Source organism: Cucurbita pepo, chromosome LG20 (assembly GCF_002806865.2).
Source record: "Cucurbita pepo subsp. pepo cultivar mu-cu-16 chromosome LG20, ASM280686v2, whole genome shotgun sequence".
Classification (NCBI taxonomy): Eukaryota; Viridiplantae; Streptophyta; class Magnoliopsida; order Cucurbitales; family Cucurbitaceae; genus Cucurbita; species Cucurbita pepo.
The window spans coordinates 1,454,224-1,480,187 of record NC_036657.1 but is presented as its reverse complement, the minus strand read 5'-3'; the positions used below and the strand labels follow the sequence as shown (position 1 = coordinate 1,480,187).

Genomic DNA, 25,964 nt, shown 5'->3' with positions numbered 1-25,964 from the left:
CTTAAAATATTATAAAATAAATTATACTTTTATTATGATAAATATTAAAATTTTCAAAATGAAATGAAGTTAGGAAGATGTGTCCTTAAGTTAAGGATCACCGAAGAAACAATTCACTAAGTCGAAGTCACTGACTAATACTAATAGAATAGAAAAGAACGGTCTTTTCTGTATATTTTCCCCAGTTCAATTGCTATTGTGGACTTTACACAATCAATCCGATCATATAGATATCTCTTCAACACAACATAGGTCATCGAAAATATCTCGGAGAATCTTTCAAAAAAAAAAAAAAAAAAAAANAGCAATGGAATTATCTCCACGTGCTAAAAGATTATGGCTTAAGCACGTGAACACTCTTAAGCTATCGAAAACACGATGAAGAAGAAACCAGTGGTTGAAGGCGACGACGTTCATCACGAAAACCTCAAGGCGGTGGTGCAGGCATGGCAGAGTCACACTGGGAACCTGTGTTTCCCAACCGAATAAAGCTCTGAACAAGCTCGGAAGGCACGAAGATAACTGCAGATTTTGAAGCGATGTCAAGGAGGATCTTCGAACAAAACTCAGGTAAGGACTCTGGCAGAGATTTCAAAACCAAGGGTGAAATCGAAGGGGTAGAACTTCCATTGTATGGTATCGAGTGACTCTAGCAGTGAAGCGCCTTACCGTTTCTTCATATTTATGTGAGGGGAACAAGTCAGAGCATGCTGATTCCATTAAATCAAGACGAGAATTCCAACCTTAAACACCATATAAGTAGACGCCATGGCTTCAGAAACCTAGCAGAACGAGCGTCGCAGAGGGGTGGGTCAAAAGATGGGAACAGAGAAATATGAAATTTGTTTGTGCTCTTGATTTAATAGGGCGTGTTTGGCTTATCGGCCAAGAAACTTTTCGACTTCTTCTCGTGGTTTCTTCAGTGAAGGTGACGCTTCAAATCGGTTTTGGTTAATGGCGGACCATAGAGCATTCATTCATTGAAGCCTCTTTCTCGCCAGTTCTCAAAGAGCCTCCTCTGAGGAGAAAGGATAACTAATTGGGTGACCCATTATTATGCTGAAAATGAAAATGTAGGGTCCACGGCGTGGAGTACCCAAAATCCCTCTCGGAGAACCCACACATGAGGCTGTGATTGGGGCACGAGATGATCATGGTCCCCATTCACTTCCTTAATTTACAACGCTCAATACAAAGCCCACAGACAACGAACACCATGAAGAACAAACCAGTGGTTGAAGACGAGGATGGTCATCTCGAAATCCTCAAGGCGGTGGCGCAGGCATGGCAGAGTCACACCGGTACTTCAAAGCCTGCAAGTGAATTCGACGCCCATCGCCGCAATTGCAGAGCCAATCCATCTCGGTTCAAGCTTGAGGCGATACGAAGCCGGTCTTCCGTCGGCGGCATGAGGAGATGGGACTTCGGGCAGTCGCTGTGGGATTCGTATGAGATTGTGGCGGTTTCGAAGAAGCTGGAGACGGGGTTGGTGCTCGACGGCGACGGGTTTCGAGAGGCCAATGGCGGTGGGCGGAATCAAAGGAAACAGCGAGAGAGTTGTAATAGTTTGAGAAATTTGTTCAATAGAACTTCGAGGAGATTCAATTAGCCATTATTCGAAGTTCCAACACTGAGGAACCGATGAATGAAATCTCAACTTCTTGATAATCATTTTGAGTGGTTGAGTTCAGATTTTTTAAGATTTTTAATTTGTGGCTGATCTCCTGGTTTTATCTTCACAATATCTGTAGACAAAACCTGTATAACCAGAAATTTAACCAAAAAATAGAGCACGAACTACCACCCCGGGATGAGATGCCTCATCAATATCAATCGGCCAAATCGATACATAAAGAAGTTCAAAACTATCCCCATGAACACTAATAATTCTCACAGAAAACAGAAACAAACACACAAGAAATGACATCTAAGAAGATAAATAGGAAGGTTCAATCTGTGAAATGTTCTATAGCTTCAAGCCCAGTCTCTTCAGTGAAAGGATTAAACATCACAGCTACAAGAAAAACACGAGTTCTAGACGCTGAACTGAACAAAAGTTCGAATGACATATATATGTATATATACACAACTTTTACAATGACAAAAGACAGAACAGAAACAGAAAAGGACTCAAAAAAACCTGGTTCCAGAGCAACAGTGCCATATCTCTTATTCTGTTTGGTTGTAATATGTATTTACATTCTAAACCATAGTTTTGAGAGAGCTTTCTTCAGCTAAGCCTTCTCCCCATATAGAAGTTCCATCACTACTCGCTTCATGCTGCCATTGTTCTTCATCAGAAGTCTTTTGTTCGTTTCCTTGTCGATGAATCCCTGTGTAATGCCACACGTTTATAATCATAAACCAAGACCCAAGAAATCAAGGATTAGCAACTTCGTTAAACGACTTACTAACCATTTCCTCCAACTCATCAAGCATCGGATCCCATTCGGAAACTCCACAGAGTTCGTCCACCGAGTGCTCTAGATTGTACTCGTTCCTCTTCAGTACTTCCTTGTTCAGATCAACCTGTTTGAATCCCATATCCTGTAGTGTTTTAAGAAGAGTTTCTTCAACAACGTTGTTAGTAGTGACTTTTTCAGATGATGCTGGAGAAACCTTGGGGGATGGTATTGGAGGAGATGAGTTTGCAGCTGGAGTTGGTACAGAAAGATCAATAAGAGGGTATGGCACAGAGGGAACCTCGGTTGAACGAGGTAGAACTCCATGGCCATCGACAGCAGGGCGAGATGAGACTAAGTTATCCTCAGTAGCAGAAGTAGCAGGACTCTTCCCAACTAGCATATCCTCATTTACTAGGAACTGTATCTCTGTTTCACTTATAGGCACATTAAGATCAGGTTTTACTAGTTCGATTATAGGAACGGAATTACGAGGAGGGAGAAGGACACCGTCAGAAATTGCAGGAGTTGCATTCTTTTCTACACCTTCATGGCTGTTTGAACCAGCACTACCTATGACTATGGGTGAGGATAAATTTGAGTCCACAGCTCGCGAATGCTCGGAATCTGGCATCCCAAGTGCTGCATCAACCTTCATGTTCGTAAACAATATAAGTCAAATTTAAATAATGGTGTAATTATATGAACTTACTGCATATAATGCATACAGCACTGGGAAAACTGAGATGTGCACATGAATACCTGAATAAGAACCCAAACACGTTGTCCAAACTTCTGGCCAGATGGAGATGCCATAATCCAGTATGAGGTGTATTGACCAGAAAATGGAGGGGCTATAAAGTCAACTGCAATGTCAATTTCCCGACCCGGAGGAAGTCCATCAGCGGGAACCTGACGTAAATGAGGATGTGAGAGAAGTTTTAGAAAATAAAAGGAAGAATAAAGATGAAGAAATACAAACACCAAAAACCAGAAAACCAAATGCCCATTAGACTAGCATTGAAGTTGAAAACATTTTTCTACCTCTAATTCGACCGATTCTGAACGACTGAACTTATCTCCTCCTGTCCATACTAGCTGTGTACCACGAGGCCAGTTCACACTCCCGCTATTATGCAACCTCCATATCTTGGTAAATGGGGTACAAGGAGGCATCACAGTGCCATCCAAGACATTAATGTCGTCTACAAAGCGACTATCAAGTTTGGTCTGCTTTCCAGAACTTATCAAAGCATCGATTATTTGGGGGCCAGGAAATGGAGGCTGCGTTCAGAGAGAACGGAAGTTAAAAACAAAATAAAATTGCTAATGACAAGACAAAAGGATGCATAGAAGCTCTGTCGTGAAAATTTCATACTCTACGAAAGCAGGATTTCATTCTTGGACGCCGGTAAGAGACAGGACGGTCGATCCTAATGTAGTCAGCCTCATTGCCCATTTCAGCAAAGCAGACCATACAGAGGTCATAATTATCTTTCCTGAAGAGAAATACCATAGACAAAAAAGTTGGGTAATTAGGAACAGATAACAAAGGGAAATAAAAGGTGAATAGCTAATTATAGGTTTGTGTTGTATTCTTACACTTGGGACTTGAACCGTGGACCAGTAATCGGATGGGCTCCACAGCCATCACAAATAACACCTCTGTGGAATATACTTCTCACAGGTTCAACGTAACCTCGGCTGCTAATTATTGGATCTTCATGGAGTGGTTCAATGTAGCCACTGCTGCTGACATTTGGACCTTTATGGAACTTACTTCCTGCAGATTCAATGTAACCACTGTTCACTGGATCTATACCTGCAGTTCCAAGCATAGATGGTTCGGTAGCCACAGGTAATCCACTAAAAGGGCACTCGTTCACGAACCCACCATCCCTATCAGTGGACGGTGAATTATGTGGTTTAGTGTGCACTGATGCAGGAAGACCGCGCACATACATTTCATTGCGTTTTTCTTCCTCCTTTCCATCAAAAGGGCTGCTGGAAGGGGCAGCAGTAGCTGATTTCCCAATAGCAAATCCAGAAGCAATAGAATCACAAGGAAGGGCATTAAGATCAACAGCAGGTCCAGCTATACCAATGTTCTTTGTCATGCTCTCACTGTTAATTATCTTTCTATCTTTATAAGCTAAACCAGTGCATAGAACGTCATCGTTCTTTGAAGCTTTTGAATCTGCACCTAGAGAACCCGTAGAACCCTCAGTGGCCACATTCTGTGTGCACGTCTCTGGAACAGATGAGGCCCGGGAACCAGTGTTCGGGTGTGTGCTTCCCAACCGAATAAAGCTCTGAGCAAGCTCAGAAAACACAGGGCTAGCAACTGCGGCTTTTGAAGCGATGTCAAGGAAGACCTTTGAACAAAATTCAGGTAAGGGCTCTGGCAGAGATTTCAAAACCTCAGAGATACCAGGAGGAACATTTTGAAACGAACGTTGGCCACTTGCTGACATCATAGGGGTAGAACTTCCATCTGATCTGTTATGGGATTGGTCATTTTCCTTATTTCTCAGATGCACATCAATTTTCCAGAACTTCAACTGTTGCCTCATCAATTCATGCAGATCATCATCATTGACCAAGGTCACCACATCACCATCTTCATCAATATAAGTCAATGTAAAATCAGTATCAGAAGAGAAGTTGAAGAGATTAAGTATCTTTGCTCTCAAGCCATTGATGTCAAGATCCAATTTATTGTTTCCATGGGCTCTAACACTGAAGCGCCTTAGCATTTCTCCATACTTAACCTTTAAGAACAAGAAAATGACAGGGGAATAAGTCACCATCATACTAATAGAACATGGATCTCCATAAGCTTTGCCTATTGATGTTTTTTTTTATGCCTTAGTGTCAATAGGTAGTAACATGGTTGATCATACATAACCGATAGGCGGCCTTTCTCTTGAAAAAAAAAAGGACAGAGTTAATCTTATTCTTCTATACTAGGTGTCACAATCTGCGATGGGACTGTGCCCCAAGAAAGTCATCGAGGACGATGACAAGTGAGGGAGAATGTCACAACCATACTATGACCGTGACACTAGGCACCCGGTGAGATGAAAAGCCCTTTGTCCTCGATGTGCCCTCCTCAAGGGGGGCAAGTGCCTCTTACGAATTCAAGAAACTATAAACCTTAAACATAAAAATGCACTTCATCTCAATAAGACCTCGAGCATAGAACTCCAAAGCCTTCTAAAAAATAGATAATGACAATGGACTTGCAAACAGAATAAATGGGGGTTCTTACTGTTTCTAACAATGACCACGATACATGAAGAAAACAGACGTCCATTACAATGCAAAAGCTATTTAAATATGGATTTCATATTCGGTGCACAAAAAGTATCAAGTATGTATGAATCTGTGCTACTCCTAGCTCGATATTGCCATTATAGATGAAAAGAAGCTTTCGTTTATAAACCCACCGACATGGAAATTGGAACAGATTTTAGGTATAAAACATCAATGGATTTGTCACTTCCAGAGTCAAAAGTATGAACCTATTGATACGAAAATTTGAAATAACATACAATTATCAGTTCATAATACCCCAATTAAGTCAGTCAACCTTCTCTGATTTCCCAATTATCGATCTAAGCTTGCCTAACAAACGCCAAAGGAAATAACAAAATCCAACGATATGAACATAGAGGCTCGCTCGAGCGAATTGATTATGAACAATTTCTTCACAACCAGCAAACAGAAATTCATAGAGATCAACAAAAACCCAGTTAGTAATAAACAAATCTCCTCTGGAGAACGATATTTTAAACACACCCAAAACTAGACATCACATACACACACGCAAACAGGAAGAACACAGCGATGATCATCATCATCATCAAGGAAACAGAAAAACCCCAGTAAAATAAAGACGAGAATTCTAACCTTAATCACCATAGTAGACTCCATGGCTTCAGAAACCCAGCAGAAGAAGCGTCGGACCGGGCGTCGCAGAGGGTGGGTCAGAAGATGGGAAAATGGAAGAAGAAACAAATATACGTATAATACTAAAACCGACTATGTGATCCGAATTGGGTGAAGATTTCTATAATATAAAGAAATGGAGAGGTTTTCTGTAATTAAAACTTGACTAAAGGCAATTGGATCTTTTCTAGAAAATCGAAGCAAAATAACTCGAAGAATCCTATCCGTAAGCCGGTATCATCGCGCTCAAAGCTCTGTTCCCGAAATCTGAAAGGGCTTCGATGAAAAACAAAATTATTTGTGCTTTTGATTTAATAGGGCGTGTTTGGCTTGTCGACGAAGAAATTTTTCGACTTCTTCTCGGGGTTTCTTAACGCGAAAGAAAGTTTCGAGGAATTAAATGCTAAAATGAAATATTTCCAATTTTTCATTCCAAATTAATTTGCCAAATCAGTGAAGCTGACCCTTCAAATGGGATTTGGTTAATGGCTGACCATTTCAAAATACATTATTAGATGCTTGAATCACTATAACTACAGATAGTGTCCACTTCGAGATTAATCCTAAATTGTGAGTTTTTCTGAGGTGGGGCTTGGGCATGGGCTTGGGCTCGGGCTCAGCTAATACGAATGAAAAAGCCCAAAATTTTGAGGGGGTGGGTCTCGGCTGTCAGTGCTATAAACTCTACCCAAACCCTAAATTTCACTTCCTCGTCCCGCCGCTCCCTGCAAATTCTTGGAACCCAGTTCTCCATCGTTCGCAGACGAAATGACGACCCGATTCAAGAAGAACAGGAAGAAGCGCGGTCACGTGAGCGCCGGCCATGGTCGTATCGGCAAGCACCGTAAGCATCCTGGTGGTCGTGGTAACGCTGGAGGTATGCACCATCACAGAATCCTGTTTGACAAATACCATCCTGGTTATTTTGGAAAAGTTGGTATGAGGTACTTCCACAAGCTCCGAAACAAATTCTATTGCCCCATTGTAAACGTCGACAAGCTCTGGTCCCTCGTCCCCCAGGAAGTGAAGGACAAGGCTTCTAAGGATAATGCCCCTTTGGTTGATGTTACCCAGTTTGGGTATTTCAAAGTTTTGGGCAAAGGGGTTTTGCCCGAGAACCAGCCCATCGTTGTGAAAGCCAAGCTCATCTCGAAAATTGCAGAGAAGAAGATCAAGGAGAATGGTGGTGCTGTTGTCCTAACGGCTTAGGTTTATTGGGTAACTCTTAGTTCTATGGTTTTGTTTCCAAATTAATTCTGATATTTCTTGTGGGGTTCTTCGAAGTATTGGATTAATGTTATCAAACTTGTTTCAGTTTTCTCCACTTTGAACTCAGTCAATTTTGAATGTTTTTCTTGAATTATCATTCTACTTTGATGTTATACATTGTTAATTTCGCTAATTTGATGGGGTTTGATATCATTGTTTAAGTCACTGAAAGTTGAAACTGCTACTTGCATTCTTATTCGATCTTACCCGACTCACTAAACAACTTGGTTGTCTAGAATCAGCTGGGCTCTTTGTTTTGTCGGTGACATTTACAAGATCATCATCATTTTCATCCTCGAATTTGTGAGATTTGGAAATAGTTGATTGTTCTGAGGTTGTTGCTACCTTCTTTAATGTCTAGTATCATCATTTGTGCTGCTAAGTTGTGGCTCAACCTTCTGTCTCAAAGTCTTATCATTTCATATCATTCATTCTCATTCCTTCTTATGATGTGATTCCTGATCGAGGTACCAAATTCATGGGACTCAGAATGGATTGTATGTGAGTGTTCCCGTGTTCAATCTTGTTCGCTTGGTTTTAAATCATTCCTGCTCTGCAGCTACTTGAAACTGCGCCATTTTCAGGCCATTTTCCTTTCAAAACTGCACTGTGATGATGTTATATAATATTGGTTGAACCATATTTCTGTCTGCACTAAATCTATAGCTTCAAGTATAAAACCCCATTCATTCCAAAATCCACTTTGTAGCATTATAAGTAGCAACTTCTTTCCTTTCTTTCCACTCATCATCTTCAACGTTATCGACCTGATTTGAACATAGCTCTGCCACAAGACATCAATTATCATTTCCAAAATTGATAGTTCTATTTCATAATTGTGTTCTATTAATGAAATTTGATCAGCGCATATGTTACATTGAAATAATGGGTATGATGGTGGTAGAATCGTTTCGAGTGAGACTCACTTAGCCGAGATAAGCGTAGCCACTTTTAATACAAAGTTGTAGCACAAAACAAAAAATTCAATGTCACACTCTAACATGAAAGTTTGAAATAAGCTTATAATTTGACCTTCAATTATTAAACTGTTAAATAGGAGCCATGAAGTTTTCTATAAAATTGCTTAGTGAGTGATGGAAGGGGTACACAGCCACCGCCTCTCTGCCTCCGCCTCTGCGGTGATTCTTCACGAAGAATGTCTGATTTTGCCAATTCAAGTTCCTTTTTCCAGTAAAGATTTCGTTTTTGTTGTGAATTGGAATGACTAAGCTAGAATGATTTCGAAGAATCTCAGATTTCTGGCGTCAATGGATTAGCTTTATTGTCACAACAGATTGTAAGAACTTGGTGATTTCGTCCTGCTGCTGCTGAAGACATAAGTCGATAAAATGTACCGGATGCTTCAGGTCACCGTTTGCCTAATCACCACCACCACACTGCCACTAAACAGGTTTTGTATATGAACAAACAAGAACATTGGATCACCACAGATGTTTCGGAATTCATCCGTCAATTTTAGATCAAAATTCATGAATCCCGACAAAATTCAAACCAACTGGATGAATCACGCTCAGAAGTTTTCAATCTTGCCAAGAACTTTGTTGGATGATGGAAGTGTTGGATGATGGAAGTCCCACATCGACTAATTTAGGGAATGATCATGAGTTTATAAGTGAGGAATACTAACTCCATTGGTACGAGGCCTTTTGGGGAAACCCAAAGCAAAACCATGAAAGTTTATGCTCAAAGTGGACAATATCATACTATTGTGGAGAGTCGTGTTCGTTTAACATGGGTATCAGAGCCATGCCCTAAACTTAGTTGTACCAATAGATTGGTAAATTCTCAAATATCGAACAAAGAACTCCAAAAGACAAAGGAGTCAAGCCTCCTCGAAGACAGTCAAAAATGACTAAGACTCCANGGTATCAGAGCCATGCCCTAAACTTAGTTGTACCAATAGATTGGTAAATTCTCAAATATCGAACAAAGAACTCCAAAAGACAAAGGAGTCAAGCCTCCTCGAAGACAGTCAAAAATGACTAAGACTCCAAAGGAGTCGAGCCTCGATTAAGGAGAGATGCACTTTGGTCGAGGGGAGGTGTTGGATGATGAAAGTCCCACATCGACTAATTTAGGAATGATCATGGGTTTATAAGTGAGGAATACTAACTACGTTGGTATGAGGCCTTTTGTGGAAACCCAAACCAAAACCATGAGAGCTTATGCTCAAAGTGGACAATATCATACACAGAGTCGTGTTCGTCTAACAAACTTCACTTAAAATTATCATACCATTGTGGACAATATCATACCATTCGAAAGTTTTTTTTTTAATTATTATTTAAGCAAACAAAAAATCATCATGTTACATAATTTTTTTACCTTCAAATTTATACTAATTCTTTAAAATTAATACAGAGACTAAATAAATATAATATTTAGAAATTTAAAAACCAAATAAAAACAAAACTAAAAAACAGGATTAAAAATATCTTTTGATTTTTTCCAAAAGAAAAATAAGAATGTGGAATTGAATTTAAGGGGAAGAAAGGGAGGGAAATGACATAAGAAATTAATCAGGCTTAAGTGGGGATTTGATTAGCTGATTGACTTGTGATTAGCTGTTAATTATGTCCGGTCTTTTTTTAAAAAGAAAAAGAAAAAGTTTGTGTTTTTTTACGCAAACAACAGATATAAACCCACTTGGGTTTAAGTTTTTTTTTTTTTTTTTTTTTTTTTTTNCAATTTCTGTTAAAACTCCTCTCTTTCTATCACAACGAGTGTAATTTAAGCCTCCTCTATATTTTATCCCTCATTTTAATACAAAATTAGTGTCATTACGGTAGACGTATGAAAGACGTACAAGAAGCAGTAGAACCTTAGATAGCCGTTGTTTAACTCGGTTATGAGTTTTTTTAGGGAGTTTCCGCCCGATGGATTGCAGGGCGGTGGGTTTTGTTCGAGAAGAAGTTGTGTCGAGACCCCTTTGACAACCGGGCATTGGGTTAGGAATGCCCGTTGAAAATGTTGTTAGCACTCTCTTACGTGTAAAGGGAGATTGAGCGGGGTTGATCGACGCAGCTAGGGATATGTTTTCTTTGATATTTTGTTAAGAAAAGACAATATGATTAGTATGAATCAAAATTTGAGTGAAATTTGTGAAGAAATTTAGGAAGAACAGCTATATTTCAAAAAGAAAGAAAAGAAATGTGGTTGCCATTTCTCTTCCAACCCCCCACCACCCCACCCCCTCAGGCCCCCCTTTGTCTCTAACACACCCCTATCATCTTACTACTTAAAAGGCGTCTACTAGAAAGTAGTTTCCACACCTTTATAAAGCATGTTTGTTACACACTGCTCGTTACCTAACTCTCATACTATTTGTAACAACACAAGGCCACCACTAATAGATGTCTGTTTTGGTCCTCTACGTATCACCATCAGTCTCACGGTTTTCACACTCTTACCTCGTTCTCCTCTCCAACCGACGTGGAATCTCACGATCATTTTCACCATTTCTTTAATATTACACACAGACCCCATTTCCCTATCCTTTCAATCCTTTCTTCTATCTCTCCAATAATGCATTATTAGTTCATCTCATTTCTCCAATTTCCCTCAAATAATTTAATTTGTTATTACCTTGTTTTCATATCAATAATTCAAACTCGAGTATATTAATCGATCCACGTGATATAAACTAGCATCATTGTTCTTTCACGATCGAAATTAAAAAAAAAAATAGAAATCAAGAGATCACTCTTCACTTTATTTTATCTCGTCATAAAACAAATATTACAAAAAAAAAAATAAAGAAGAATACAGGAGGAAAAAAAATTACTATCAACATCTATGTTTTTTTTTTTTTTTTTTTTTTTTTTTTTTTTNAAAGGATTGAATATAATGTACAATTAGTTCACAAATGGTAAAAAGCATCAAAATTGCATCGAACAATGTCTTGTGATAGCGACGTTAATGGATAGCTCTGAATTAGCTGCCCATCAAGCACTGAAGAACTTGGGTTCAATTCCTCGGACTTTATCCCATTATTATTATGATGATTATTATTATTATTAGTGTTATTATTATTCACATGATTCTGGAAAAAGATGTCCGATTTATTCTCACTTTCCCACGAACAAAATGTCGAATTATCCACTCCATTGTTGTTGCTGTTGTTGTTCATGTAGAATCCTCCGTAGTTGCTCATGTTCGAACCCGAATTGTCGGAAAATTCCGTCCCCGACAAGCTCCCGTGGTCGGAATTTGTCAAACTCGGCATTGAACTGAACCCAAAATTCGAGTTCGTGTCGGACAAATTGTAAGGATCAAACCCTGTTTGGAATTCGAAATAACAGAGGGAATCCAAGGGTTGTTTGTTCATGAAATGGTCTCGAATCGGCGCCGCCGTTACCCCACCGTCGTAGTAATCAACGCCGCCGAGGAGAAATGCAGGGCCTTGGTTATTCACGGCGGAGATACCACTCCCAAGTCCTTCAACCGGTGGGATTTCAGCAAATTCCTTATCCTCAAAGATCTTCTTCTCTTTAATCTCATGAATGTTGATAATTGGCTTGTGGGTATTCGGGTCAATCCCTTGCTTGATTAGCTTCTTTTTCAAGCTCGAATTCCAAAAATTCTTAATCTCGTTATCCGTTCTTCCCGGTAATTGAGCTGCAATTTGAGCCCACCTACCAAAAAAAAAAATCCCACTTCCTCAATTCCACTTCTAAACACAAACCCGAAATTAATTCAAACTCGAACCAATTAAGACATTACAAATACCTATTGCCGAGAACTTCATGGAGACTGATAATAAGATCCTGTTCTTGTTGAGAAAACATTCCCCTCTTCAAATCGGGTCTCAAGTAATTGATCCATCTCAGTCTACAACTCTTCCCGCATCTCTGCAAACCTAAAACATCGGAAAAAAAAAATCAAAACTTTGAAGAAAACTCGAGAGATTAGATCGTAAAAACCAAAGAATAAAGAGGTACCAGCAAGTTTGGGGACTGAACTCCAACAGCCAACGCCAAATCTTGTTATGTAATTGAAGAGCTTTTCGTCTTCCTCCGGCGACCATAGCCCTTTCCTTAGCTTCTGCTTTAGACAGCAAGAATGGCGCCCCATTGTCGTGAGAGAAACACAATTCTCCGACCGCCCAGATTCCAAATGCGTAGGACAGAGAAATATATATATATATATATATATATATGAAATTAATTTTATTTTTAATTTTTGGGTAGTCAAGGGTTGACAAAAAAAAGAAAATCTGATAATTTAATAAATTGAACGAAAAATGATACTTAAGATTGAAGTTAGAAAGAGAGGGAGATGATGGAACAACCAATCCAATAACTTTTTACCTTTTTCTTAGATTTTCGGTGACGATTTAATTATAAATGTTTAAAATAGCGCGTAAAATTTAAAAATCTATTAAATACAAAATTAAAAAATTTTAAATAAAGTTTTATTACCCAATTAAAAAAAAAAATTAAATAAATTTTTTCTCTATTAATGATGTAAATTAGAAGTTAAAATAGAGATCAAGTAGAAGTGCATTATTATGAACTTATATATATAGTTATTGAGTGATATTTAAGTAATAAATTAATAAGTTAAAGCTCAATTTTTGTATTAATTAAATAATAATTTTTGGGATTTTGCGTGCAATTTACTGTTACGCAATATTTAGCCGCATGTTTTTCTTTTATTTTTTTGTTAAATATTTAAATAAATATTTTCCCCTTTGAATTACAATCATCATAAAGTCCAGCCGACACCTTTGCATTCACAAGCATGGGCTCCACGCCTTTTCTTTTTTATTATTTATTCATTTTTTTACTTTTTTTTTTTACAATTTTTTCGTTTATTAATCAATTCGGGTGTTCCACGTTGATATTAAAAATTAATCATTATATTAAAATAAAATAAATATTTTTTAATTTTTACTATAACTTTGTCAGCAATAATTTTTTAATTTTTTTTAATTCAATAAATATATATATATTTAAAGATATATCCTAAATTCAACTTATAAACGATATACACATTATGGGACGGGACCTCTCATCCTTGAATGAAAGGGTCAATGATTGGAGGCCGTGAACAAAGACTTATTTTATTTTTTTATTTTTCTTTAAAATAAAATAAATATTACCGACACGTCCACGTCGGACGACATAAATACAGTTTCTTTCGTTATCTTAAAAAATACATAGCCAGCTCATCGATACCCTCATACGCCGAATCGGCACAATGATTGGCCCACACTTTTTTGTCTCTCTTTCCTATTAAACCTATTTCCTACATTACCTCTCTCACAATTATTTGATCCCATAGTCACTTACTCTTTTTTTTCTATATAATTAAAAATTACTCAAATTATTATTTATTTTTAAAATGCGACATTATATTTTGAGGGCCATAAGATCTCGTCTTCACACGTGAAATCTAAGACTTGTCGATATATGATAAAGGAGCATTGTATTCGTATCCCGTCGGTGTTACATTTCTAATTAAATATTTATTCTTATCTGTCTCTTAAATAATTTTAATATATATATTATATATCAACTAACTAAAAAGCTTCTTCGATATTTTTTTAAATCAACAGGCGGTTGAAGACTATCATTTAAAATAGAGGATTAGATCATCATGATGTAATTAATTATTTAATCACGTCTTCTTCTAATGTCATTATAAATATATATATATACATATAATTTTATCAATCATGTTAAAAGTCGTAATCAAATAATAAAAATCTTATGTATAAATTACTGTAGTAATAAACTTTTGATGCGATGAAGAACATCTTTATCTTTCAAATCAAATTGTAGAGTTTATTTTCTTCGTTCTTATCATTAATTATGTAAATGTCGCATGAAAACGTCACAATATTAATCAATTTCTGGCACGAAGCAAAAATATGTGTTAGAAAATAAATTAAAATTAAAATAATGAACAAAATAAAAATGAAGAAAAAGAAAGAAAGAAAGGGACGTGAGAGATTTGAAAAATAAAAAAGGGGAAAAAAAGAAAAAGAAAAAGAAAAAAAGAGGAGAAAAGAAGAATTGGGTATTGGAAAATGTTCGGAAATGGCCCCAATACATTCAACCCTACTGATGATAAAACAGTACGGAATTTGAAAAAGATGTTCCGACGGCGACTGTGACTCTGCAAGCGTGTAATCTGTCACCGCCCATACATTTTTCGCCACCTGGATGCGCGCGTGTGGCCTTTCCCTCCATCTTCGGGGTTTTTTAACTCTAACCCGACCCGACCCCTTCTCTCTCTCTCTCTCTACTGTCACCGTCTTGTTACGTCACCATGATGTCGCCGACATTTCTGTCTCCCTCCCCTGCCTCTCCTATTAAATAACTAAGCAACTATTTTTTTTAAAACAAACATTTTAAATAAAACTATTAATAATATATATATTTCTAAGTTTTCCTTATTAATAAAAAGGCTAGGAATAAAAGAGATTATTTTTCCTTATTAAAAAAGAAATTAAATAATTGGACAAATAATTAATTTAATTTATTATGGAACAAAAATTAAATGTAACATAAAAGGGGGGGTGGGGGTGGAGGGATATACCCCTTGAATTTAAGACCACCCCTATGGCCAAGGGACTCTCTACAATAATTGTATATGTCCTCTTCATAATTTTAAGTACCACTTGGAGTCGTCTAAATTGACTATTATACAATTATATATTTCTCAATTTAATTTATAATCAGTGGTTTTTATTATTATTTTGACCTTAATTAAATATAATATATATACCAACTTATTTCTAATAATTTAATTCTTCCGCCTTAATTTATAATATTATTTAATTTGAATTTAGGTCGGTAAAAATCTCTCAAATTCATGAGGTTGAAATGAAATTAAAAATATATAATATTAGTATTTTATATTATATAATGTGTACGGTGGTTGATTTAAAGAGAGTGGTCATTTTCAAAAGGGTGTCCATCGGCCAACAATAAAGCTTCCTTTTAAAGATATGATGATCACAAATTGATAGGTCTAAAGTAGAGGGGTTTCTAGGAAGCCCCGTAAACACCGCCCCGACTCTTATCCATCAAAATGCATCTAACAAATTTTTCACAAATAAATATTTGAAATAAAAATATCTCGAATAATTCATCAATTTTTAAATCATATATATATATATATATATATATATTTTTTTTTTTTTAATTTACATTTCGTACTATTGTGAAACAGCTATATTCGGACGATCGAGTTCTTATTTAATTTTTTTTCTTTATAAAAAAAGAATTCACAACTTTAAAATATTTTAATTTATTTAACTTTAAATTCACGTATTAACTTTTTTTTTTTAATCAATAAGTGACAGGATTTTTTATTATTATTTTGATGACCAATGAATTTTGGTTGATTGTATTTATGGGCAAGTGAATGTTTTAAACATGTTTATATATATGAAGCATGCACCACAAGCAATACAATACTTAAAAGTTATAATTATTAATTATTTCTTTTCTATTTTTTATTATTTATCATTGGCCATATTATAATCATGCCTTACCCGCTTGTATTTAATAAATAATTACTAACCCGACGAAAATTTAGTCTTAAACTTGTAAATTTACGTCCAATAAATATTCAAACTTTAAAAATAAATCTCGGAAGATTAAACATATTTAATAAAATTTTAAATTTAAAAAAAATGATAGAAGCTAAGGAGAAGATTCAAATTGGTTGGCTTAGTGGAACATGAATGTTGGTAGGAGTGGAGATGGTTTCCATGTACTATAATATTTCTCTTTAATAATTAAAAAAAAAATTATATATATTCTCGAACAGTAATATTGTTATGTTAAGTCTTGTCTTTTAATTACTCAAAACAAACACGATTTCCAAAATTTTAAGTTGTTGATTTATGAAAAAAAAAAAAACCCAAAAATCGAAAAATCAATCCGAACTCGGTAGAATATGTTTTTTAAGCGTTCGTGTTTTTTTTTTTTTTAATATTATTTGGAAAAAATATATAAAAAAAAGAGATGAAAATAAAAAATCAAAAGTGCAATAATGAAAGAGAATAGGTCTAGAGGGGAAAGAATGGCATTAGAAGAGGGGTGGAATAATTAAAGATAAAAAAATGATGTAATTAATAATTGCAACCATGAAATTAAATATTAAAAAGATATAATTGTGTAAATTATGTTTACTTGGTTTTAGAGTCTATTAGAAATAAATAAAATAATTATAAAATAATTATAAAATAATCCCTGAAAGTTGCAAGATTCCCCTGGTCGAGCCCATCTTGTGTCTGTGGGCAGTCCCACCTCACAACCAAGTCAAAAGCGGCAATAAGAGCGGTCATGGAATTCCATTAAAAAAGAGGGGCTTATATGCAAAATCCCCAATCCCAAAGGACCAAATAGCAATTTATGTGATAAACTTGACTAAAGTTTTCCATGTCTCCAATTTGCAACACCTTCCGATTTGACCCCAATATTTGACTCTAATTACATGGTTCTCTTAACTAATTAATTAATTAATTATTTATAATTTCCTCACCAATCCTCTCTTAATCAATCCTATTCCAAACACATCATTACTACCTTACTAATTTCTAAAATCATATAATTATTACGTAATCAATTTTATTTCCCAAATTTTAATTTTTTAATCATAAATATTCAATAAAAAACATAATAATCAAAAAGTATATTTATAATTTTTACTTAAAATTAGTTTAAATTAATTAAATTGAAGAAAAATATTTAATAGTAATGTAAATGTGACCGACAAACTAACATATAAAATAATATCGTCATAAATAGATAAATCAATTGACAAAGTGAATTAAAATAATTAATAGAAAAAGTTGCCATGATTAATTATATAATATCTTTATTTCTTATCATGTTGGTTGGTTATAATATAGTAAACCAGCAACTATTATTAATCAATAATTTACCAGAATAATTAACATTAAAATTAAAAATTCTGGTTCTATTTTTTTTAATATTCATAGCACCTACCACAAATTTCTCAAATAATATTATTATATTAATGGGTTGCGGATGTTGTACTGGGCCTGTTCTTATTTGGGCCGTAAAGCCTGTTGGGCCGATTCATTTTGGGCCAAGAAGGGCAAATAAGAAATCTCTCTCCTCTTACAGCCTCCATTCTCAAAGCTTGTTCGTCAAATCATCTCTGTCGGAGGGGAAAATGCGGCTTCAATTGAATAAAGAAATCACTTTAATTCTTCACCCAAATCAAAATTCCCTCCATTTTTTCAAACCCATATCTCGAAATCTCGTTTCCTTTCAACAAGAACTGATCAAACGCCGCCAATTTGATCGGTTGAGAGTTCAATTCCAGGAAACACAATCTTCAAGCCCTAGAAAACGAACCCAAGACGACGGAATTCCATCGGACGACGTCAAAATCCTGGCCAAATTCAAATCCCGCCACAATTTCATCAGAGTTCTTGAAGTTTCCCGAAGAGCAGAGCACCCATTTGCAGGTTCCAGACTCCTCCTACTCGATGGCCCTGGTAACATTCATAGCATCTCTCATCTTTTCAAATCACTCACAAACACCTACTTCGATGTCTTCGCCACATTGCCGCCGATTCTGCCGCCGGGACCCATCGGAATCCTCGGATTCGGCGCTGGTTCCGCCGCTCGAGCGATCCTAAAGCTATATCCGGAGGTTGTGATTCATGGGTGGGAGTTGGATCCGTCTGTAATCGCGGTTGGGAAGGAGTTTTTTGGTTTGTCGAAGCTGGAAAAGGATTACCCAAATAGGCTTTTTATGTACATTGGGGATGCTCTGGAAGCCAAGGTGAAAGGGGGATTTGCAGGGATTTTGGTGGATTTGTTTAGTGAAGGTAGCTTGATTCCGGAACTTGAGAATCCGAATACATGGAGAATGCTCGCAAGGTGTTTGATGAAAGGCGGGAGAGTGATGGTGAACGTTGGGGGCAGTTGTGTGGAGGCAGAGGACCCAAGAAGAGATGGGAAAGTGGTAATGGAACGCGCTTTGAAGGCAATGCATGAAGTTTATGGCGAGAAATTGTGGATTTTGAGACTTGGGAATGGTGAGGATGACAGTTCCTTGGCGCTCACTGGTGACTTGCCTGACATTGCTGCTTGGAAGATGGCGCTTCCAAGGACTCTGAGGTTCTACCCTGAGATGTGGGCTCCTTACAACGCTACATAATGAACTTAAACACTCTTTTTTGTATGTTTATGATGATCTGATCTCGATTCAGTTTCCAGGAATGGAATGTTTGTTGAAAAGGGGGAGACTATATTATGTTCTGTTCTTGTGAATCTTTGAGTTATGTTATGAGTTCTTTGAAGAAAAGAATATGTTTCTATTTAAGATTTTGTGAGATTACACGTAGATTTGATCATCTAAATATCATTTATGGGTATTTCAATCGAAATACGGGAAGGAGGTGGTAGTTCTTTTTCTCGTTCTTGAAGTGATTCAAATTGAATGATGAATCCATTTCTTCGCCTCTTTGCCAATAAATCAGAATTACCGTGGAAAATAGTAGGATCTGTGAGATTAGATTGACCCGTACATAGGATTGGATTAAGTTCTGAATAATCAGGAATTCCGCTTTCGTTTTTACCAGAGAGATCCGGACCATCAAATTTTTGTCTCACTTTATCATTATTTACTGAAAGGCTAGAAATATATCTTCTTTCGACAGAAAGAGAATGAACGTTAATTTGATCTTGATCCTTGTAGAGTGAAAAAGGGACTGCACTGCANCAGTACATAGGATTGGATTAAGTTTTGAATAATCAGAAATTCCGCTTTGGTTCTTACCAGAGAGATCTGGACCATAAAATTTTTGTCTCACTTTATCATTATTTACTAAAAAGCTAGAAATATATCTTCTTTCGACATAAAGAGAATGAACGTTAATTTGATTTTGATCTTTGTAGAGTGAAAAAGGGACTGCATTGCATGTGAATTCGGGTGCATGGGACACATCAGTACTTCAATGCTCAAAATAAACATGTTTTCAAACCCTCTCTTGATTGAAGAGGTAAACGAGTGTCAGCGAAAATGTTAGACTCCGACGGGTGAATTGTGATATCCCACATCAGTCAGGGAGAAGAACGACACATTTTTAAAAAGACGTGTCTACTAAGAAAATGTTTCTACACCCTTATAAAGAACGTGTCATTCTCCTATGCAACTGATGTAGGATCTCAAAATCTACCTCTTTGAGACCCAACGTCCTCATTGGCGCTCATTTCCCTCTCCAATGGATGTAAAATCTCAGTACCTATAATAATAATAATTTTATAATTGAATTTATTATTTAAATTGAAAAAAATTAAAATAATCCATAAAAATGATATTATTTTTTCATTAGTTTAAGAAATGGCTATCATGAAATTCTCTTGTTACAAAGAATCTAAATACATTTAAAGTTAGGTTTAAATAGAATCTAATAAAAAGATCCACGAAATATACATAAAAATAAAGTGGGGTCCAAAAGGCATGTCTCTAATAATTAGGTCCATTTTAATTAATCTAAAACCGATCTAACAAATCTTTCCAATTTTGCCCATGACCCACAATAAAAGGAAGCAAATAAACAAAATCAAGAAAATTATTGAAATTAATTAACCAAAAGGGAAATTAATATGATGATTAATTACCATTTTTTTTTAATAATATTACGAATATGGTAAATCATACCTACCATTTTTTAAAATAATAATAATAATAATAATAATTATATATATAAAAAAAAAAAAAAGGTGTGTATTGTTAGTGTATGTATGAAAGTAGGGGACATATCTCTGAAATAATTATGATTTGATTTGATGCTTCCTATTTTACTCTACTTTCCATTCATTTCCCCATCTTTTGCTTCCACCCACACCAACACTTCCTCTCTCTAAATTAGGGTTTCATTCATCTAATTTCTTCTAACAATCACCACACCAACACCCTTCAATTTCACACCTCCAACCAACCAACCAACCCACAAGGTACTTTCTCTAAATCTTGTGTTTTTTTTGCTCTCATCTCTACCAAAAACCTGTTTATTTTAACTTTGTCTTGTGTTTATTGTAATATATTGAAGAACATGATGAACTAACAAATCATTCTTATGTCAAATCTACAGAAATCCACAAACTTTTCATCTTTTTTGTTCTTTCAACAAAATACTTACGTGGGTTTATGTAATTTTTTAGATTTTGATCCAAAGTTCTAATTAAAATTGCTAATTTTGGACAAATCGATGAAAAGAATGAACAAAACTACAAAAACCCACAAAGTTTTCATCTTTTTTGTACTTTGAAGAAAATATTGAGATGGGTTTGTGTAAATTTTAGATTTTGATCCAAAGTTCTAATAAAAATTGCTAATTTTAGACAAGTCGATGAAAAGAATGAACAAAACTACAAAAATCCATAAAGTTTTCATCTTTTTTGTTCTTTGAACAAAATATTGAGATGGGTTTATGTAATTTTTTAGATTTTGATCCAAAGTTCTAATTAAAATTGCTAATTTTCAACAAGTGGATGAAAAGAATTTGAACAAAACTACAAAAACCCACAAAGTTTTCATCTTTTTTGTTCTTTGAACAAAATATTGAGATGGGTTTATGTAAATTTTAGATTTTGATCCAAAGTTCTAATATAAATTTGCTAATTTTCAACAAGTCGATGAAAAGAATGAACAAAACTACAAAAACCCACAAAGTTCTCATCTTTTTTGTTCTTTGAAGAAAATATTGAGATGGGTTTATGTAAATTTGTAGATTTTGATCCAAAGTTGTAATAATAATAGCTAATTTTTTTGTTTGCAGATGGAAATGGGATCATTAGCAACAGGAACAAACAATTACTACAGCCCTTGTGCAGCCTGCAAATTCCTAAGAAGAAAATGCATAGCAGGATGCATATTTGCACCCTATTTCCCACCAGAGGAGCCCCAAAAATTCGCCAATGTCCACAAGGTGTTCGGAGCCAGTAACGTGGCGAAGCTCCTCAATGAAGTTCTTCCTCATCAACGACAAGACGCCGTCGTGTCCCTCGCCTACCAAGCAGAGGCCAGAATCAGAGACCCTGTTTATGGCTGTGTTGCCGCCATTTCCTTCCTTCAAAAACAGGTCCAAAGGCTCCAAAATGAACTCGATGCAGCTAAAGCTCGCCTTTTGCTATACTCTTGCACTGATTTCTCAACACCCTTTTCGCCTCAGCCTCAGATTATTAGCCCTCCACTGCTTTGGAATCATAATGATATTGTTTCTGCTAATTCTTCTGTGTATTTTAATGGAGGAATTTAATGGAGAAATGGGCATGTTTTATATTGTAAAAGGAACTCAAGATTTGAGGTCTCTTTGTGGTTCATGGCTAGTAGATGCCAAATGCTTGGTTTTAGGGTTTTGATGTTTTGTATCATATCACTATTATAGACAACTCTGTAGGCATGTGCTTGTGGAAGCTGTATTAAACATCATGTCTATTAATATAATACAACATTTTCATGCTACTTAACCTACCTAAGCATTAGTCTTTTTCATTCTTTAACGAATAAAACGATCCCTCTCTTTCTTTCGTTCACTACATCATAAACGGATCTTCTTCTTCTTGACCCGTCACAGAGATAGTCTTTTAGTCGTAGTATTTGCTCGGTGCATCTGAATCTTTAACCGTTTGAAAGAAGGTGCAAAAGCTTTTTATAACCGTTCAAGTCTTCCCTTTTGAGGTTTCCCTCCGGATTTTTAAAACACGTGTATCAGGGGGTTTTGTTTCCACACCCTTAATCTTGAAATCCACTCCTTACGGGGCTCAGCGTTGTCACTGACACAACATTTGTTAACCTAAGCCCGTTGCTAGCAAATATTGTTCTCTTTGGACTTTCTCTTTTGAGCTTTCTATTAAGGTTTTTAAAACGCGTTTACTAGAGAGAGGTTTCGTTCCACGCCCTTAACACGTTTTTAGGCATAAAGGGCTTGTAAAGTTGTTGATCTGGCATGTCTTAAACTTTAGACTGGGAAAGACATAGGTACTCAATTCATTAATCTTCTGTAGCAGATATGGATCAGCTTCTATTTGGCAGAAACTTAACTGTTCTTCTGCCATCATTGGCTCTTTATTTATCTCAAAAATAATGTTCGTTTTGCAGCTTTTTTCTGGAAAAAAACATTCATTTGTCACCTCCCTAGATGTAACAGCAGAACACACTCTGCACGATAACAAATCATTCTTTTTGATTGTCATCTGTAATGACACAATTTAACCGTCACTAAATATTGTCCTATTTGAACTTTTCAGATTTTCTTTAAAGTTTTTAAAATACGTCTACTTTAAAAAAGTTTCTACACTCTTATAAATAATAATTTGTTCTCCTCCCCAATTGATGTGGAATCTCACCTATCGTATTTCATTGACTTAATTTCAGAGATTTAGACGTTGAAACAATGATGATAAACATAGTATTAGGGCACGAGTTTCTGAGCTTAAACCCTAATAATATTATTTCTTCTCTAACTAATATTTATTATCACGCATCGGCTAGGTTCGATGTTCGATTCCTAGAGTATATTAGGTCTTTTTGCCAATATGAAAGAAAAAACTATGATTAGAAGTTAAAAGGTTCCAAAATAGGTCAAAGCATGGGCACCTCTAGGCCCACCCTCCATAACTTAACATAGCTATTCATGTTCATTCCTTTTGGACTCTTAGGGGAGAGTTGATCCAAAGATTTGGATTCTAAATGTTTTGGTGGGACATTCTAATAATGCTCCAAAATACTCTTAATCATATCTAAACCGTCGTTCTCGTTGAAAATCGATATCTTTTATCTTTATTAGTATGTTAAATTGGTAGTGTCGGTATAGTTTTTGAAGTTTTAAAATTGTGAATTTTAAATAAACAATCAAATTTATATCTCGATTACGATTAAGATTTAGTTTGACGATGAACAATCATAAAAGTTGGAAGCTTCACATGCATGTGTGAAGAAAGTATAATATATTTGGAAGATGCTTTGTTAATTATATTATAATTAGTGAAGAAAGTAGGGTATTAAGTAGTAAGTGAAAGACGGCCAATAATGATAGGCATGATGATTGCACCCACGCCATGCCTATTATAACCAAATCCAACACAATGCCTTTAATTTGCTTTCCCATTATTTATACTCATATTAAGTGATCAACCCTCATCCATCGCATTCATATTTTCGGTAGATAAGTAAATATTGTCCGTTTTGATCGTTACGTAGTGTTGTCAGCCCCATAATTTTAAAACATGTCTGTTAATAAGAGGTTTCTACACCTTTGTAAGAAATGTTTCATTCCTCTCAATATTTGGTTAAGATGTAGGATCTCATAATCCATCCCCTTTCGTATTTGGTTATGATACAATTTGTAATAGTTAAATCCTACCGCTAACAGATATTGTCCGTTTTGACCCGTCTATTAAAGAGAGATTTCTAACCGATGTGAGATCTCACATATGAACACGTATTTTTATTATTAAGAAAATCTTTAGTTACGTTATGGATTATACTTATTATTTATCTTTAAGTTCGTTCACATTCGAACGTGATTTCGATTCATTTATGTGTCTCGAGGGTTATTAGGTATTAAAATCATACAATAAAAAATCCCATATCTAATTTTAATAGGCATTAAAGTTGTAGTTGGTTGAGGGAGGCTTGTGTTCAATGCTTCTGCAAAAGATGTAAATGGAAGAATTTAATGCCCTTATTGATCTCTTTATTTCTTGAATATATAAACAAATTAATTAAGTAAACATAATATGTGAAATCCACTAACCTATTATTTTTTTTTTTTTTTTTTTTTTTTTTTTTNTTTTTTTTTTTTTTTTTTTTTTTTTTTTTTTTTATCAACAAACATAAAATATTATAAATGAAACCCACCACTTCACCTACCAATCTAACTACGTCCTACGGCTAAATATAATATTTCGAGAATATATTAATTATGAAATATATTTTAAATATTTAATTAGTTTATATTTTTATAATAAGTATTATTCTCAATATTTAATGAGAATATATCTCTGAGTTGATGAGTTACCCAATTTCTAAAGACAAACAAATAGAGGAGAAACACCAAACCCAAAAAGTAGCCGTATGGAGGACAAATGATGAGATGAGATGAGATCGAGGAAGAAATTTGAATTAAATCAGAAAAAATTTGGATGGAAAATGACAACTGAGCTCCATCCTCATCGACATGTTTCCCATGCAAACCTCGAATCCTTAAATGTCGAACAAGTGTCCTTCTTCCTCCACGTGTCCTCTTCTTCCTTCCCCCCCTTAAAACCACTTCTTTTTCTCTCCCAATTTTCAAATTCCATTTCCCATTCCTTCTTCCTCCACTTCCCATGGCGGAGTTTCAACAGCAACCACCGCAGAGCCACCACCCTAATTATGAACGACCCACCACCGATCCCTTCAAAACCATCCTCCCCGAAGCCTCCCTTTCCACCTCCAAGCTGTTAGCACTTCTAACTCTCTTGCCCATCGGCGCCTTCCTCCTTTTCCTCGCCGGAATTTCCTTCATCGGAACCGTCATCGGTTTAGCTATTACATCTCCTCTTTTCCTAATTTTCAGCCCCATTCTTCTCCCCGCCGCCTTCGTCATCGCCGTCGCCGTCGCCGGCTTTCTCACCTCTGGGGCTTTTGGGGTAACCGCCTTATCCTCCGTCTCATGGATGGCCAACTATTTACGCAAATCCCGAGTTCCTTTCCAGCTCGACCAAGCCAAGCAATGGGTCCGTGAAGCGGCAGCCCAAGCGGCCCAAACGGCTGAGGAGGCGGGCCAGGCTATTCAAAACAAGGCCCAAGAATGGGTGAAGACTGATGAAGACGGCCCAGCCCAAGAAGAAGAGAGGGGGACTGAAGATGTCGGCCCAGCCCAGGCAAAAGGGAGTTCTGAAGAAGTCGGCTCAGCCCAGGAAAAAGAGAGTACTACTAAAGTCGACCCGGCCCAGGAAAAAGGGAGGACTGAAGATGACAGCCCGGCCCAAGAACAAGGTGCCGCAAAAGAGGAAGCGGCCCAGGAACCGGCGAAGGCCCAAGACAGTGGGAAGGCCCAAGGAAAAGGCAAGGCCCAAGGAGGCAAGGCCCGAGGAGGAGGAAAGACATAACGAAGGAGCCCAGTAAGCACTAATGGGCCGGATCCTACTTATATATGTAAATAATTTAATAATTTTGGAATTTTGAGTACTTCAAGCACAGAGTGTCTACGTGTGCGTTTTTATCGTCCAGAAATAAAAGTATTATTTATGAAATCTATAAAAATAAATAAATAAATACTAATTTAATTTTTATTTAATTTAATTAATATTAGGAGATACAAAATTGAAAATG

At 36.1% G+C, this 25,964-nt stretch overlaps 7 protein-coding genes across 7 annotated transcripts; 5 read left to right on the top strand and 2 right to left on the bottom strand.

The window, feature by feature from the left end:
- The first annotated feature begins 310 nt into the window (after nt 1-310).
- Nucleotides 311-1,703, top strand: LOC111782756. Its single transcript, XM_023663557.1, has one exon. It carries the CDS (start codon nt 1,148-1,150, stop codon nt 1,607-1,609), a length of 462 nt encoding a protein of 153 aa, XP_023519325.1. The 5' UTR covers nt 311-1,147; the 3' UTR covers nt 1,610-1,703.
- Nucleotides 1,704-1,921: 218 nt separating this feature from the next.
- LOC111782755 (protein NBR1 homolog) lies at nt 1,922-6,740 on the bottom strand. The gene is made up of 7 exons (XM_023663556.1): nt 6,315-6,740; nt 4,005-5,173; nt 3,781-3,901; nt 3,447-3,686; nt 3,165-3,314; nt 2,416-3,054; nt 1,922-2,333 (listed from the first exon to the last, which is right to left on the bottom strand). Exons 1-7 carry the CDS (start codon nt 6,336-6,338, stop codon nt 2,235-2,237), a joined length of 2,442 nt encoding a protein of 813 aa, XP_023519324.1. The 5' UTR covers nt 6,339-6,740; the 3' UTR covers nt 1,922-2,234.
- Nucleotides 6,741-7,044: 304 nt separating this feature from the next.
- LOC111782479 (60S ribosomal protein L27a-3-like) lies at nt 7,045-7,755 on the top strand. The gene has a single exon (XM_023663236.1). The coding sequence runs from the start codon at nt 7,122-7,124 to the stop codon at nt 7,560-7,562; it is 441 nt and encodes a 146-aa protein (XP_023519004.1). The 5' UTR covers nt 7,045-7,121; the 3' UTR covers nt 7,563-7,755.
- A 3,707-nt stretch (nt 7,756-11,462) lies between these two features.
- LOC111783245 (transcription factor MYB86-like) lies at nt 11,463-12,759 on the bottom strand. The gene is made up of 3 exons (XM_023664156.1): nt 12,584-12,759; nt 12,372-12,501; nt 11,463-12,277 (listed from the first exon to the last, which is right to left on the bottom strand). Exons 1-3 carry the CDS (start codon nt 12,714-12,716, stop codon nt 11,503-11,505), a joined length of 1,038 nt encoding a protein of 345 aa, XP_023519924.1. The 5' UTR covers nt 12,717-12,759; the 3' UTR covers nt 11,463-11,502.
- Nucleotides 12,760-17,640: 4,881 nt separating this feature from the next.
- On the top strand, nt 17,641-18,958 carry LOC111782497. Its single transcript, XM_023663256.1, has one exon. The coding sequence runs from the start codon at nt 17,643-17,645 to the stop codon at nt 18,795-18,797; it is 1,155 nt and encodes a 384-aa protein (XP_023519024.1). The 5' UTR covers nt 17,641-17,642; the 3' UTR covers nt 18,798-18,958.
- A 1,543-nt stretch (nt 18,959-20,501) lies between these two features.
- Nucleotides 20,502-22,016, top strand: LOC111782499 (protein LATERAL ORGAN BOUNDARIES-like). Its single transcript, XM_023663258.1, has 2 exons — nt 20,502-20,599; nt 21,424-22,016. The coding sequence occupies exon 2, from the start codon at nt 21,424-21,426 to the stop codon at nt 21,901-21,903; it is 480 nt and encodes a 159-aa protein (XP_023519026.1). The 5' UTR covers nt 20,502-20,599; the 3' UTR covers nt 21,904-22,016.
- Nucleotides 22,017-24,943: 2,927 nt separating this feature from the next.
- LOC111782498 (oleosin 18 kDa-like) lies at nt 24,944-25,885 on the top strand. The gene has a single exon (XM_023663257.1). It carries the CDS (start codon nt 24,977-24,979, stop codon nt 25,739-25,741), a length of 765 nt encoding a protein of 254 aa, XP_023519025.1. The 5' UTR covers nt 24,944-24,976; the 3' UTR covers nt 25,742-25,885.
- Nucleotides 25,886-25,964: the final 79 nt, after the last annotated feature.